Source organism: Larimichthys crocea, chromosome XVIII (assembly GCF_000972845.2).
Source record: "Larimichthys crocea isolate SSNF chromosome XVIII, L_crocea_2.0, whole genome shotgun sequence".
Lineage (NCBI taxonomy): Eukaryota > Metazoa > Chordata > Actinopteri > Sciaenidae > Larimichthys > Larimichthys crocea.
This window is the reverse complement of record NC_040028.1, coordinates 19,746,867-19,762,132: the sequence shown is the minus strand read 5'-3', so window position 1 is coordinate 19,762,132 and position 15,266 is coordinate 19,746,867. Positions and strand designations below refer to the sequence as shown.

The 15,266-nt window shown below is 40.7% G+C and overlaps 2 protein-coding genes across 3 annotated transcripts in view; both read right to left on the bottom strand.

Moving 5' to 3' along the window:
* Positions 1 to 5,681, bottom strand: part of si:dkey-100n23.5 (cyclic AMP receptor-like protein A) — a 52,146-nt gene extending 46,465 nt beyond the window's left edge. The window contains exons 1-3 of one of the 2 annotated variants that reach the window (XM_027290983.1): positions 5,476 to 5,681; positions 1,250 to 1,302; positions 373 to 427 (exon numbers count right to left, since the gene is read on the bottom strand). In XM_027290983.1, coding sequence (XP_027146784.1) covers positions 373 to 427; positions 1,250 to 1,302; positions 5,476 to 5,556 — 189 coding nt within the window. In that variant the 5' untranslated portion in view covers positions 5,557 to 5,681. The remainder of the gene's footprint in view (positions 1 to 372; positions 428 to 1,249; positions 1,303 to 5,475) is intronic. The other variant, XM_019257412.2, reaches the window with a different exon arrangement.
* Positions 5,682 to 9,532: 3,851 nt separating this feature from the next.
* mid1ip1a (MID1 interacting protein 1a) lies at positions 9,533 to 11,560 on the bottom strand. Its single transcript, XM_010755282.3, has 2 exons — positions 11,411 to 11,560; positions 9,533 to 11,224 (listed from the first exon to the last, which is right to left on the bottom strand). The coding sequence occupies exon 2, from the start codon at positions 10,911 to 10,913 to the stop codon at positions 10,416 to 10,418; it is 498 nt and encodes a 165-aa protein (XP_010753584.2). The 5' UTR covers positions 10,914 to 11,224; positions 11,411 to 11,560; the 3' UTR covers positions 9,533 to 10,415.
* Positions 11,561 to 15,266: the final 3,706 nt, after the last annotated feature.

Here is a 15,266-nt window from a genome sequence, read left to right as displayed (position 1 = left end):
TGTCATTTACTTCAGATTAGGAGGAGATAACGTGGAAACCTGACAGACGTGCTGGACTGGTTTAAAAAAAAAGTCTGCACAAGCTGCACGCTCACAGAAACACCAGAAGCAAACTCTGATTCTTTACAATCAAAGAAAAAAAAGAGCATGGTCACGCACTTCTTCGTTTGGAGAGGCGGGAAAAGCACAGGACGGCAGTCGTTATCACCAAACGACCACCAGTCAATTAACAATTGATTCATCTGTGCTTTTTAATTGGGATCAATTACGCCAAGACATGTCACGGCTAATTGAACATATTTCCGGCGGCAATGAAGCAAACACAAATGTGAAGAAAAAGACAACGTACTGTATGTTGCAGCGCAGATTTACCTGAGCCAAAGAGTGATACCTGCGAAGCAGCCAGATCACAAACAGCATGAAAACACTGCGGAGAGAGAGAAGACAGACGGCAGTTAGACGCTCCTCGCTGACTGCAAGGGCAACGATTTTAGCAGGACAGGCCAACTGCTTGTTCTAATGATGATGTACGGTCCTACTGCACGCAAATGCATCATAACAGCACGGGCACGTATCCCTGCAGGCTCTCGTGTATAACCTTTATTCTAGCTGCTGATATTTCTTCAGCTTGCAGCAGGACCACGGATCCTCGTGTTTGAAAAGAACTGCCGATAATCTGTGAGAGATCTCGAAAAGAAACCGTCTTTAGGATGCAGTTTAGCAAACAGCCACTAGATGTCACTCCTAAAATCACCTCGGACCGTTGAAACGACGGGAAAACCTCCAACGCATCCTTTAAAAATCATAAAAACATGTTTTTTTCCAGAGGACGTTGGAGTCCCAACATACTAATTTCACTAGCTCTAACGTTTGTTTTCACGGAAGTATTGTTCAATTAAACTGATAAATTGTACAATAGTCTGCAGCCTTGGGCCTGGGTTGGAGGCAAATCATTAAATTTCATTAAAAAAACAAACATTTTAAGTCCAAAACTTAAGTGCTAATGCTGCAGTTACGTTCACAGTGCCACTTTTTTATGAACAGTCATAGACTTAAACTGCGAACTAACTTTTATTTCCTTGGACGTACATTTCTGACATTGCAGGGTGTGGAAACAGCCAAACAGAAACCCAACATGTATGCACAAAGATGATCAGAGATGTCCTTACCAAACACTGTAAACATCAGGCCATCTGCAAACATTTAAATCATGACAACAGCGTGAGATAAAGCGTGAGAATATATTTACCATCCTCCCAAGGAGAAGGTTCCTGTGGCCCGTTTTACCGTTAATATCACCGCCTGTGAATCAGAAACAATTCATTACTCTGTGGTTCATGTCAATAAATAATAAAAAACATATTAAAGTGTATAGACGACGTCTGCATTACTTATTCCGTGAAATGTGCAAACTCACTGAGAGCCGCCATTATAATCACAGGCTTAGAAATTACCAGGTTGACAAGGCTGCCATTTGTTCAAGCGTGTATTTTTTGTGTTTTTGTACGTGCGTGCAGGAAGTACAATAAAATACAAACCGCACACGCTTCACGCAACCCAAGCATCGAAGCTGTAATGTTCGGACACCTTGGGAACATCACCTCTGTGCACGTTAAACCCGTTTAAACGTGCAACAAAACTGTTGCTGTTGCTGTCAAATGACAGCCGAGCGCAAGGAAAACGCGGCGAGGCAGATATGTGAACGGGGCTAGAACCTGACACTCTGCATATTTCTGTAAAGCAACATTCGAACTGATCTGAGAGCTACTCCGAGGAAGAAGAACGAAAGGCATGAAAAGAATGAGACGCCGTCGCTGCAGTCTATCACGCACAATGCCATACACCTGTTTCCTCGGAGCAGTCGACACAGAAGCCTTCAATCAATCTGATAACCTGTAATTACCTCTGCAAAAACACTGTTATGTCAGGGTTTGTCCTATATACAGAAAACGGGGACATCTAGTGCTAGAAAAGCCACGAAATGTGACTGTATGTAAGTTTTATATAGCGCTTTGCTTTTGCAGTATAGTTCTGGATACGCTTTAATTGCACAGAGGTAAAGTAAGAGAGACAGACTACTGCCATTGTCTTCTCCGAGGCCCTTTACCGCTTTATGACTGTTTTAATTACATCTGAAGTGATGGCTCCCAACATGGAACTGCAGGAGAGTGAAAAAGAGGAACAGAATCTGCACGAGTGATTTAATTACTCCGTTTTTTTGGGATGGATTCTTCCTCCTCGTGATGTAAGTCACACAAACGTGCCATGGTTTCCAAACACGCTGTCACGAGTTATAACTAAATACTGGAAAAAAGCATGAGCCATGAGCTTAAAGTCAGAGCAGCCTCACTTCCAGTAAGTGGAGTAACTACTGTCGCAACCGCTCACAGTGTAAAGAATAATCAGCGTATATGTGACGTCACCCACAGGTTTCCAAGAGACGTTTTCTGGCTAATCTAAAAACGGGCAAAGACGTGGACCATCAAACATGACGCCTGTGTGCTCAAACATCTGTAACAGCACCCACCTGTCAATCAAAGCGTCTACGCTCTTAATCCTGCATAACTTTAAGCCTTAATATAATGTGAACAGGTGAGTTGTATATAAATTCACCCTCAGTACAGTTGTCATGAACGGGGAAATTAGCTACAGAGACCAAAACTGTTTTTTGTACCAGGCTGTAAACATGTTTATTTCTGCTGTGAAGTTGGACATTTGGACATGGGGACTTATGGAGACTGACTCACTTCTGCAGCCAGACTCAAGTGGACGTTAGAGGAACTGCAGTTTGACTTTATTTCACAACCACAGAGGTTGCCGCTTGGCTGCAACTTACAATAATCTACTTATTTATCAAGTTACATGTTGTGCAAACCCCAAGAACCTCGTAATAAAAAACATATAATATAATAAAACTGGTTTCTCTGACTCTAAAACCTAAAAGATATCAAGTTTATTATCACATCAGACAAAAGAAACGCAGCAAAATCTTCAAAATTACGAGGCTGGAACTGAGAAAATTTGTATTTTTGTTCAGTTCCATTCAGGTCAAACTGAGTCAGGGTGCTGCTGTGGTGCTGGTTGGCTCACTGGAAAGTCTCTGCTGCACTAAATGTAACTGAGCCTTGTGTCGACCCGACTATTTCGTGTCAAAACAGCTGCTGTGACAACGATGCATCCAGGCCTCATAAACTTCAGTGAAAGTGATAGATCAGTAGGTCTAGTAAACATCTAAACTGTGACTGTCAGCTCTATATTTTAGTCTTAATCCAGATTAATGGATCAAACCTGAGCCGTATAGCCGCCTTGATCAATGTGGGCCATTTGTATCTGGGTAAGTCAGACAATGTACAAGACGCTGTGATCGATTACTGGCAATTATGAGCGATTGCTTGTTGGTGAAAGAGCGATCTGGGCTCTAGGCAGGACAGCATTGCTGCAGCATTCTTCCCTTGATATAGTGTAGTAGCAGCAGAGAGTAACCTGGAGCTTAACGCTGCCGGCACGCTGAGTTTCATCAAGAATATTAACACCTTTGCTGCAGCAGAGGCTGCACTGGTTCCAGGTAATCCTGAAGTCCAGGGTGTGGCCTCGACACCACAACCACCTGTGAAGTTATTTTTGTCAAACTTCAGTGGAACCGGAGCTTACATGCCTCCCAAACAAAGCGTGCCGCTTCAGTGCTTGTTGTAGCAACCTGACAAGTGGAGCAGAGAAGTTAGGGAGGGTTCAACGCCAGGCAGGCAGCGGTGTTTCCTAATGAGCTGCTGAAGGACGGAGAGGCTTGAGGAGTCGCAGCAGAGTCCAGACAGAAAGTGACAAGCAGCCGAATGAGCAGCTGAGCCGCCTCTCTGCTGAGGGAGGAGCAAGTCCTCCTCATGTTCGTACACGGAGGGTCTGCAGGAGTGAGTTACTGCTGCTCACCACAAGCTTCACACGGTCAGTCTGAACTGCAGGGTCACAAAGTTGGATTGTGCTTTAGTAAAGGTAGAAATATCACACCGTGACGGTAAATGCACCGTACTTACAACTCAAGCTGCTTTTACACTACATAACTAAATCACACACAGGCGGCATCAGCTGCTCATCTTTAACCGTTCACACACATTCACACACCGATCACGCAGCCTTCAGGAGCAGTTTGGGGTTTGGTACCTTACTCAAGGACTAAAAGACTAGTCCCTGTCAGTCTTATGTTGTTATACTACTAAAGCATTATCGTTGATGTAGTAGTAGTAGTTCTTGTAGTAGTAGTTGTAGTAGTAGTAGTAGTAGTAGTAGTTGTTGTAGTTGTTGTAGTTGTTGTTGATGTAGTAGTAGTAGTAGTAGTAGTAGTAGTAGTTGTTGTAGTTGTAGTTCTGGTAGTAGTAGTTGTAGTAGTAGTAGTAGTACTTGTAGTAGTAGTAGTTGTTGTAGTTGTAGTAGTTGTAGTTGTTGTTGATGTAGTAGTAGTAGTTGTAGTAGTAGTAGTTCTTGTAGTAGTAGTAGTAGTTGTAGTTGTTGTAGTTGTAGTTCTGGTAGTAGTAGTTGTAGTAGTAGTAGTAGTACTTGTAGTAGTAGTAGTTGTTGTAGTTGTAGTAGTTGTAGTTGTTGTTGATGTAGTTGTAGTAGTTGTAGTTCTTGTAGTAGTAGTAGTAGTAGTTGTAGTTGTTGTTGATGTAGTAGTAGTAGTAGTAGTAGTTGATGTAGTAGTAGTAGTAGTAGTTGTTGTTGTTGATGTAGTAGTAGTTGTTGTTGTTGATGTAGTAGTTGTTGTAGTAGTAGTAGTAGTTGCAGTAGTAGTAGTAGTAGTAGTAGTTGTAGTAGTTGTTGTAGTAGTAGTAGTAGTAGTTGTAGTAGTTGTAGTTCTTGTAGTAGTAGTTGTAGTTGTAGTAGTAGTAGTAGTAGTTGTAGTACTTGTAGTTGTAGTAGTAGTAGTAGTAGTTGTAGTTGTTGTTGATGTAGTAGTTGTAGTAGTAGTAGTAGTAGTAGTAGTTGTAGTAGTAGTTGTTGTTCTTGTAGTAGTAGTAGTTCTTGTAGTACTTTTAGTAGTAGTACTCGTTACTCTCTACCTTCACACTGAGCTAATGTGGCTGGTTGACTTGTCACGCTGACATAAGAAATATTTGGTGTTCTCCATCACACACAGACTCTGTCCGCATGTGTGAGGCTCACATCTTATTAATAATGTTAATAATAATAATAATAATAATGTTAATAATATTAATAATAACAACATAACAAACATGAAGCATCGTTCATTAAAGACGAGCAGCTCAAACAGTCAGTCAGCCTGTGAGCTTGTTAGCTTCACTGTAACGTGAACACGTGTCAGGCTGATCATTCATTGATCATTCATTGATCATTCATTGATCATCCATTGATCATTTATAACCAATAACTCTGATCGATCCTGAATCGATCAGTCGTTAGACAAACACACAGTTAGCAGCTAACAGTGGAGCTAGTGATGCTCTCCTCGGTGTGGTTACTCACGCATCGGTGATCCTCAGAGTCCGTGTTGAAGAACACGCAGCGGGACTCGTTACTTGTTGACTGTGTGTGTTCGCTGCCCATCCTGACACACACGTGGTTTGTTTACAGGACGGTTTGTTGTTGTTGTTGTTGTTTGTGCTTTAGCTTAGCTTAGCTTCTGCTCTGCTTCCTGTTTCTACGGTGCGCACGGAGGGACAAAAAGAGGCGCGCACGCTGCTCCCTCTGAAGGGTCAACAGAAACTTTTATTATAAATAACAACACTTTAGGTCCATACAGGTTCAACTCAAGTACTATATTTAAGTTTATTGTCAATGCTGCCTAATATATATATATATAGATAATATATATATATATATATATATATATAATATATATATATATATAAAGTATTACACAAGTTAAAAGACATCTAAGATAAATATAAACAGTGAGATGTATCAAAAATAAAACATGTATACACTGCACATTATACTCTAGTACTTTTTGTTTTTGTAAATATGTATGTAATATGTAGTGAATTTCCCCGTTGTGGGATCAATAAAGTATTATCTTATCTTATCTTATCTTAAACAGTTTTTTTGAATGACTGTACATTTGTGATACTTATACTTTAAATCAGTATTTTCACTTTCTACTACTTTCTATTTGTACTCGACTACAAAGTAGTAAAAACTGACAGCTGTGGTTGCCTGAATTTTTACGGTATAACTTTTTCCTCTTATGACAGTAACAGGATATTAGTACTGTTGATTTTTTACGTTTAAGGTTGGTGTTTGATTTCATATTTTACCGTATGAATTTAACTTTATTCAGTATACATTTCCTTAAAATGTTGTGTAAAATAAAGGTTTTGCCATGAAATATTAGTCTTTTACTGCAAAATTAACAATGTTGATTATATAAAACACTATTTTGTTCTGTATAGATTTTGTTGAATTGTTGCATAAATACAGGTTTTGCCATGAAATATGACTATATGTGCTAACTTTACGTGTTTTGGTTGTCTGAATGGGCCAAATTAGTTTTTTCTTTGCTGTCTGTTCTTAAGTAAAGCTTTTTATTTTAGCCTAAATCCAAATCTAACAGATGAAGTCTACTTTAGAAACATATTATCAGTACAAAACGGTGCAGAAGGTGCATACAAAAGTATTTGTTTCCTTTGGAGGGATACTTCACCACATCATCTGACTGATACTTTGAGCCTGTTAAATACAATGTATTGTTACAAGATGAAGGTACCAACAGAACACAACAAGGATGAAGTCAACTTTATTTACTGATTTACCTAGTAGGTTTGCCTGCATGCTTGCACAGCTTATTTGTAATGAGATATTTTTATATCATACGTCCTCCAGCGCTGATAATCAACTTTCCTGTGAGGCTGCAAAACTCCCTATGACCCAGAAAAGGAGTTCTTATGTGTCATTCTTTGTAGGCTCCACCCGCATGTGTGTTGGTAAAAGCATCTCAGTAATGAACTTCTGACATTCACCTTCAGGTTAATGATAAGATTATCTGAGTGGATGTTTTTAGAAATACGTGACCTCATTTTAAGTCAATTGCAGAAAGGTATGTTACCTTTGTCCTAAATGTGGAGAGCGGCGGCTGCATTTCCTGTAAACAGCCTGAGAAAAGAAAATATTTTCAAGGTGTGTCTCAACACACACTAATTGTTTGAATAAATCTTTCTATAATATGATATATACATAAGAGAGTTGTGCTCCATAGCTGCATAATATTACACTACATCTAACATCAGCTATTCCCGGTGGCCTTGTGCGTCCACTAACAAGAGCTGTGAAGGAGTTTCCTCTGCTATTGTCTCTCCACTGAAAAGAGGGAAATTAACATCATCAGTGAGAGATTTCTGCATGTGCTCCCCTCATTGTGTGTGTGTGTGTGAGAGAGAGAGTGAATGACAGTGGAAAGTGGGTGTGATGCAGCCTATTGACCTATTGTGACACAGAAACTCCAGCTGCACCCATATTCCTCTGTGGCCTCTGAGGCTGTCGCTGTCAGTTACCCACACAACAATGTGAGGGAAATCTGGCAGGGTATTACATAAAACTAACACATGCATGTGTGTTCATCTGTCTTCTCAACATATATTAATAAAAATATGTACATACCTTCGCTCTTTGATTCTGCAGTACATCTACTACTCTGCAGTGCTGAAAATATTCACTTCATACCAGCAGATTGTGAGAAATTAAAGCGAAAATATCTTTTGGATTTGTTCCTAATGCATGTCACATTTTTTAATAAACCACCTCTCGGGCTCTTTAGTTTCAGAGTTCAGGTGGTTCAAGGTGTTGTCTCACTTGAAACTTAACTCACAGGTATGTTGCCTGTCAACCTGCAGGCAAATTATGAATCCAACTCTCACCTTTTAACGCGTTTATGGTGACTGTGCTACACCTACGCAGCCAAATGACAGCGTTCTAAACAATTCTGATTTCTGTTTGCCCTCATGGTGTGATGCCAATAATACAAGAGCTGTCATCAGCTGTCATTCACACATAAATGATCCAGAAAAATCTAATTATCCACTTTCAGAACAAAATGCCCGTCTGATGTTTTGGTTGCAGTAATTAAGCTTCATCTTGTCTAAACTAAAAACTCTTACAACATGTAATTGACAAGAGGAGGGCAACAGTTGAGACTGTCTATGCAGCGTGGTATTTATGTGCTGTCTATGATTGGAAATCATTGCAGAAGATGACACCTGTTTGCGGTGACAGAGCTCGAGAGACGAGATACAAAAATAGCGTTTCTGTCCTGATGCTTTTATGTGTGGTCCAACATTTCTTCTCAGTTTATACAGTACAGCCGTGGTCCTTTCTGAATCACTGCCCACATCTCAAAATGTTCTCAGCGGTTTAAAGAGAAAAAAAACAAGTGACAACTGAGTCTGATTCTCAGGCTTCACTGGCCCAGAAGAAAATAATTTCCACTTTCAACAGTATTCTTTATAGTCCGACAAAGAAAGAAGATGTTTTATACCACACGAGCTGTATAAAACATGACTTTTGACACAGTACTGACGTGTCACAATGTAAAGTTGCTGCTGTGGTTGCGGTTGAGTTTCACTGTAATAAATACGGTATAACTTTTTCTGCAATGACGGTGAAAGGATATTAGCACTGTTGAGTTGACATTTAAAGTTTTTTCCATCAAAAGAAACAGACTTTTGCCATATAATTGACATGCACCATATAAAGTCATGAAGTATTACAGTGTTTTACTGTAAAATAAACAGTCTCTAATATAAAATACTACTTTATTCTGTATAAATTCTGTTGAAATGCTGTATAAATAAAGGTTTTGCAGTTAAATATGACTGTACACTAAAAAAAATAAAGTTTTTTTACTGTTACTGTGGTTGCCAGAATTTTACCGTAATAAATACAGTATAACCTTTTCTAATATTACAGTAAAAGGATATTAGTGGTGTTGATTTCATGTTTAAGGTTGGTACTTTATTACACATTTTAAATGGTCTGTAGTTTTTATGGTGAAAAACAGCCAAACTATGACACTAAAAGACCGTAAAATATGCCATTAAATATTACAGCGTTTTGCTGTACACAGAAAAACGTGTTTTTACGGTAAAAAAAAGAATCTGGCAGCTGTGGTTGCTGTTTTTACGGTAAAAAAAAGAATCTGGCAGCTGTGGTTGCCATAACAAATACAGGTCTTTTCTAATATTACAGTAAAAGGATATTAGTACTGTTGATTTCATGGTTAAAGTCTGTTTTAGTCCATATTTTAACATCTAAATACATTTTCCTGTCTAATATACTATATAATATACTACTTTATTCTGTTTAAATTCTCTTAAAATGCTTCATAAATAAAGATATTGCTATGAAATGTGATATAATGTATTCCCTGTGTTACAATTATGGAGAACAAAAGCAAGAAGTACATGAATTAGACATGTTTTGGGCTGAATAGGCCAAATTATTATTTGTTTGCGTTGTCTGTTCTGTAAAGTAAGGCTTTGTGTTTTATCCCGAACACGTTCATGAACAAAGGAACACATAACAGATGAAGTCAGTTCATAAAAAAAGTTTATTTTAGAAACATATCATCAGTACAAAATGGTGCAGAAGGTGCGTACAAAAGCGTTTGCTTCTTTATGACAGATGGACGTGTCCATCAATGCCATGATAATAGAAAATAAATGACAACAACAAAAGCGTCTGGTGGAAAACCCTCATTATTCTCTATGTAGATGAATTATCAGCTGGTTCACTGACCATGTAGGACACAAGGCGATCATAAGCAGTTCTACAGTAAGCATCTGCCTCCTTCCATGCAACATAACTTAAAGACACGAACACGTTGGATTTAAAAGGTGAGCTGATCGTACACGGACACACACACACATCTGAACACACTGACATCATCAGCCTCACACACAGGAGGCTAAGTCTCTTGTCAGTATCCTCCCCTCCCAAACTGAGGAGATGGGGAGGGCGGTTCAGACGGCAGGTCCCTGTGGTTCATGTAGTCCACCTCTTCTCCAAATAACACACAACAGTTTGTCTCTCAAACATTCAGCGAGGTAATAAATACATTAAATAATTGGTTTTTAAATATGTTTCATCTGTGCGTCACAGCTGAACGATGCATGATGCGTATGCAACACTTTGGGAGTGCAAAACATGATGAGTCTGGTGTTAAATACGCAAAAGCTTTTTTCTTCAGGATCAACACATCTACAGTCAATGTCAACCACGGAGTAGACCAGTAGGCCGAAAAAAGACAAGAGAGAAGAAGTAAGCTGCCCTTTTCTCTACCATTCAAATGTTTGTCCGTAAATGTCATCAGCAGGAGAAGAAGCAGCAGCAAATAAGAAAAGACCAATTGAGAAAAGTAAGTCCAGCCAGTCTGATAAATATGAACAGTTTCAGTGTCTGTGCGCGCTCCCAGTTTACTGGCCCCATCCTCCGATGCCAATCTCCTTCTTGTAGCGCTTGGTGAGGGAGTTGGCCTGCTGTGTGAGCTTGGACAGCACCCCTTGCAGCCCGGTCAAATGGAACTGGAACTGCTTCTCCAAATCCTCGTCCTCTTCCTCGTCGTCCTCGGATGACAGCGACGACGCAGACGAGGAGGTGGACGCGGACGAGTTCATGCGGGTGATCTTCATGCTCCCCTTGCGCATCTCGTCGGCCGCCGCGCACCTGACGCCCCACTCGATGTCCCTGCGGATGGACTTGAGCAGCTGGTAGTAGCTGTACATGTCGCCCTCGTCCTCGTCCGACGATTTCAGCGGGCTCATCTGCCTGTCCTCCTCCAGCGGGACGTCCCGCAGCATGCTTGGCAGCATGATGGTCTGGTCCATGTTGTTGACGGCGCCGATGAAGCGGTTCATGGCGTTGAAGAGGGAGTTTTTCTGGTTGGGGGATGTTTCCTGGAGCTGCATCATCATCTTGGCGAGAGTTGTTTTTTTGTCTTGCGAGGATCCGAGTTTCTTCTGCTTTAATTCCGGGCTTATCGGCTTAGGAGCGTCTGCTTGTCTGTAATGCTGCGCCGGGGATTGGCTGTCTTGTAAAATCAGGCGATGCTGTTTGACTTTTTTCCCCTCTCTTGATGTTTGCCTGTGCCCTTCTCGTAGTTTCTTGTTTGTGGGAGGATGACTCGCCGACTTAAATACAGATGCAGGTGGGTTCGCGCTTTAAAGGCGGTGCCACAACCTGTTTGGCAAGTTCTTCTACTGCAGTGTAACCGGACCCAAATGACCTGAAATAGCACACAAGCAGAGCAGAGAGTCAGTTCGGCACATTTTCTGTTAAAGGTGTGGCTTCACACTGACAGCTGTGGATACATTCGAGTCCAAAAAGGCTACAGCTTTGATTTGTAACATAAACACAATCAGCGCCTCACCGTGCGTATTTACGCACGACCGCACCTCATCCCAAAACTTACCGTGTCAGTGTGCTGTGCTTTATTTCTACACTAGATTCGACTTCCGGTGAAAGACTGGCTGATATTACATCACAGACTTCCACATTCTGTTCCGATGAGACAGACAGAGACTCAGGGTGAGGCCCGACCGAGCGGACCGGTTTCATGCATATTCATCAGCCAGGCCATCAGCCCACTGCTCGGTCTTCCAGTAAACCAATCAGATGACCCTGTGGGGGTTGTTTTTGTTCCACAGAGGCGGGACATGTCGATGTTTGACCAATGACAGGGCCCTTTGGTGAGTGGCTCATGTATAGAAAACAGAGGCAACACGTGGCCGAGCTCTGGAGCTTTTGGATGATTGTTGATGTAAGTCAGGGACCCTCAGTAACACGTCAATCAGGTCCAAGTCCTCCAAGTACAGAAGTATCAGTAATATTTACATAAAGTAAAAGTACTCGTTCTGCAGGCAAAATATCCATATGGAGTGATATAACTAGTATTTTATTATAAATGACCTTATTGGGTTGTTTTTTGGTGTAGCTGGTTAAGGTGGAGATAGTTTGGACCACAGGTCGCTAAGTCCAGTAGTTCCCAACCTGGAGGTCAGGCCACCTTTAAAACAACAACTTTTCTGCCACAAAATAAGAGATTTAAAATCATTATGATGCCACACTGACATATGATTATGAATGTTATGTCTTTTATTCTCACTCATGATGTAACTTTGTGCTCCGGCTACGTAACGCTTATGGTATTTTACTGAGAAAGTATTTTTCTGCTTTCCCTCTGAAGTCGTCGCATCGACTCTCTGTGATTTACAGAGTTTCCTGACAGACAGTGAAATAAACTGCTGCCAGCTGTAGCTGCTGTTAGCTCAGTGTGTTGGCCGGGGGCCGCCTGGACTGTGAGTTCAGAGCGCCAGAGGAGTGTTAGTGTTTGTACCACACCACAACAAAGCCCCCGGAAGCTGCCTGAGGTCCTTCTGGATCCATATTCGTCATATAAAGTATGTTTACAATACTATATTGCATGTTGTCATTCTGATTTTCTACACTGTTCACATGTAGAGGAGAGATCCCTCCTGAGGTTTGTTTTTTCACGTTAAAAGGTTTTTTTCTCTCATCCCCGAGGTCTCATATGCTCCACAGATTGTAAAGCCCAGTGAGGCAAATTTATGACTGCCTAAATAAATAAACGGACTTGACTTAAAACACATTTAAATGAAACCATCTGAGGAGTTTGGAGGGGAAATGTCTGGAATCGCTACCAACTCATAGACATCAGATGCGCGACAACAGGTCGTAACCACTGACAGTATAAAGAATGGATATGTGACATCACACACGGGTTTATGAGGAGAGGATGAGATCAAAGCGTCCACGCTCTTAATCCTGCATAACTTTAAGCCTTAATATAATGTGAACAGGTGAGTTGTATATAAATTCACCCTCAGTACAGTTGTCATGAACGGGGAAATTAGCTACAGAGACCAAAACTGTTTTTTGTACCAGGCTGTAAACATGTTTATTTCTGCTGTGAAGTTGGACATTTGGACATGGGGACTTATGGAGACTGACTCACTGCTGGAGCCAGCCTCAGGTGGACGTTTGAGGAACTGTTTTTGGCACTTCCACAATATAAATATATATATTCTGACGCCAACATCAGGAAGAAGGAACATGAGAAACTTGAGAAGTATCAAGGGTTGAAAGAGCAGCTGGAACGGATGTGGAAGGTCAAGGCTTGCGTGGTCCCCGTTGTAGTGGGGGCACTTGGGGCAGTAACCCCCAAACTGAGAGAGTGGCTCCAGCAAATCCCAGGAACAACATCTGAAGCCTCAGTCCAGACGAGTGCAGTCCTAAGAACATCGACGATACTGCGCAGAACCCTCAAACTCCCAGGCCTCTGGTAGAGGACCCGAGCTTGAGGATGACACAGATACCACCCCCCCATATATATTTTATGTAAAGTCTTACTCTACAGCTGTCAAACAGAGTTAAAAGTATATTTCCCTCTGAAACAAATGGGTTAGGGAGTTACATTACTTAACTTAAAGTAGTTAAGTCATGTACTTAGTAACTTTTCCACCACTGGTCACCCTAAAAACGTGTTTTTGTGCTGTTCCTTCTGTCGTTAGCCTCACGAATATATTCTTGTTGCGATTACAACACAATGACAGTAATGAAGTGATGAATGAAAGTGTCATAAAAGTATATAGTATGTTCACTATTTACTGAGTAGCACACTAAGAATCCCTACAGGAATATTACCGGCCTGGTTATTTCCCCTCAGGGTAATTTTAGTCTAAGCCAGTTACAGTACTGACAAGCTTTTCAGATTACACTTAAAATCAAACTGTTGCACCAGCCACTATCCGGCAGAGACGGTGGACAGTTAATCCCCCCATTCTGCCCCCCAACACTTGTAACTCGAACTGTCGGTAAACAGTGGGGGGACTCCTGCACACAAATAGCCCACCATTAGCACATCATACAGTACGTGCACCGGTGGAAGTGTTCAGTCTGAAATCTGAGCTTCGGGTAAACACTTCTGCTCAGGCTGCAGCTATAGCAACATGTTTTTCACTGTGTGGCCCGTCAACAAAAAGAAATCCACCTGTTGTAAAGTGCTAAATCAAAACACGTCTGACTGATTTCTGGCTCGAGTTTAAAATAGATCACATTGCATGAAAGAATAGGCTCATAGAAATGATATAAAAGGTGGAGGGGGAAGTAGGCTGGCATAAAAAAAAGGAGGGCTGATTGATACTCCAAGCCCATGAGAGAGAAGTCTATGGGCACATTTTGTTCTAGATACTAGCCAATGAATCACTGTTTAGAAATTGTTGCTCAACAAGAATGGGGAGAATGCGGACAGCGAAACCTGCTGGGTTAGTTTGTCTCTCGGTGTCTCTGTCCCATCCTACTTTCGTCTTTTCTCGGTTTATCGCTGATCTCTTTATCTTGTTTGTAAGGCTGCTGGGAACAGAACGCTCCTGTCCTTAAGCCAGGGATGGAAGAAAACATTCATATAACAGCACCGTAATACTATGAATGCATTGTAATTAAAACCATGGTAAAATAGTCAGTTAGTTGAGTTATATTTTTATATATCACATGGTTTAATAACCTATTTCAGTAAGCAGCATTTTAATGTTGTAGCTGGTTGAGGTGAAGTTTGACGTTATTCTGACGACTGTTATGCAGTTTGATCAAAAACAATGTATCTTTCATAATCATCTTATCTCATCTCATAATAATCTTTTCAAATTTTAACATCGTAATACAAAAAGCGTCAAACTACTAAACAGTAGCTCTTGAATAAATGTGGTGAAATAAAAAGTTTTATCTCTGTGAAATGTATCAAATTTAAATACGCAAGCTAAGGAGAAGTATTTGATAACTGTACTTATATACAGTAAATATGATCCAAGTATTATATAAGATATCACTGGCACTGTAAATAGTATTTTAATGTTACACCTAGTCGAGCTGGACCTGATTTTACTGAAACTACTATTTGCATACTGTTGGGTTAGTTTCATCTTTATAGTATAGATTTGTTTAAATCTATGATAGAATTACGTAGTAAACAAAAAAGTGCTAAAGCAAAATATGTTTTAGAGTCTTCAAGATTAAACTCACCTTTGATTTGATGACAGCTTTGCACATTCCTGGCATTCTCTTATGAGTCCGATTCATGAGGCCGTCATCATGAATGGTTTCCAGTTACCAGGTGTGCCTTGTTGAAAGTTAATTAGTGGATTTTATGGCCGCCTTAATGTGTTTGAGATCATCAGAGATAGTGCTGGCATACAGTAAATACCCCTATTGGACTAGTTATCCTGACTATAGCAAGAAATGCTCAACTAAGT

Coding starts and splice junctions, on each gene's coding strand:
- mid1ip1a (XM_010755282.3), bottom strand. CDS start 10,913: ATGATGATGCAGCTCCAGGAAACATCCCCCAACCAGAAAAACTCCCTC.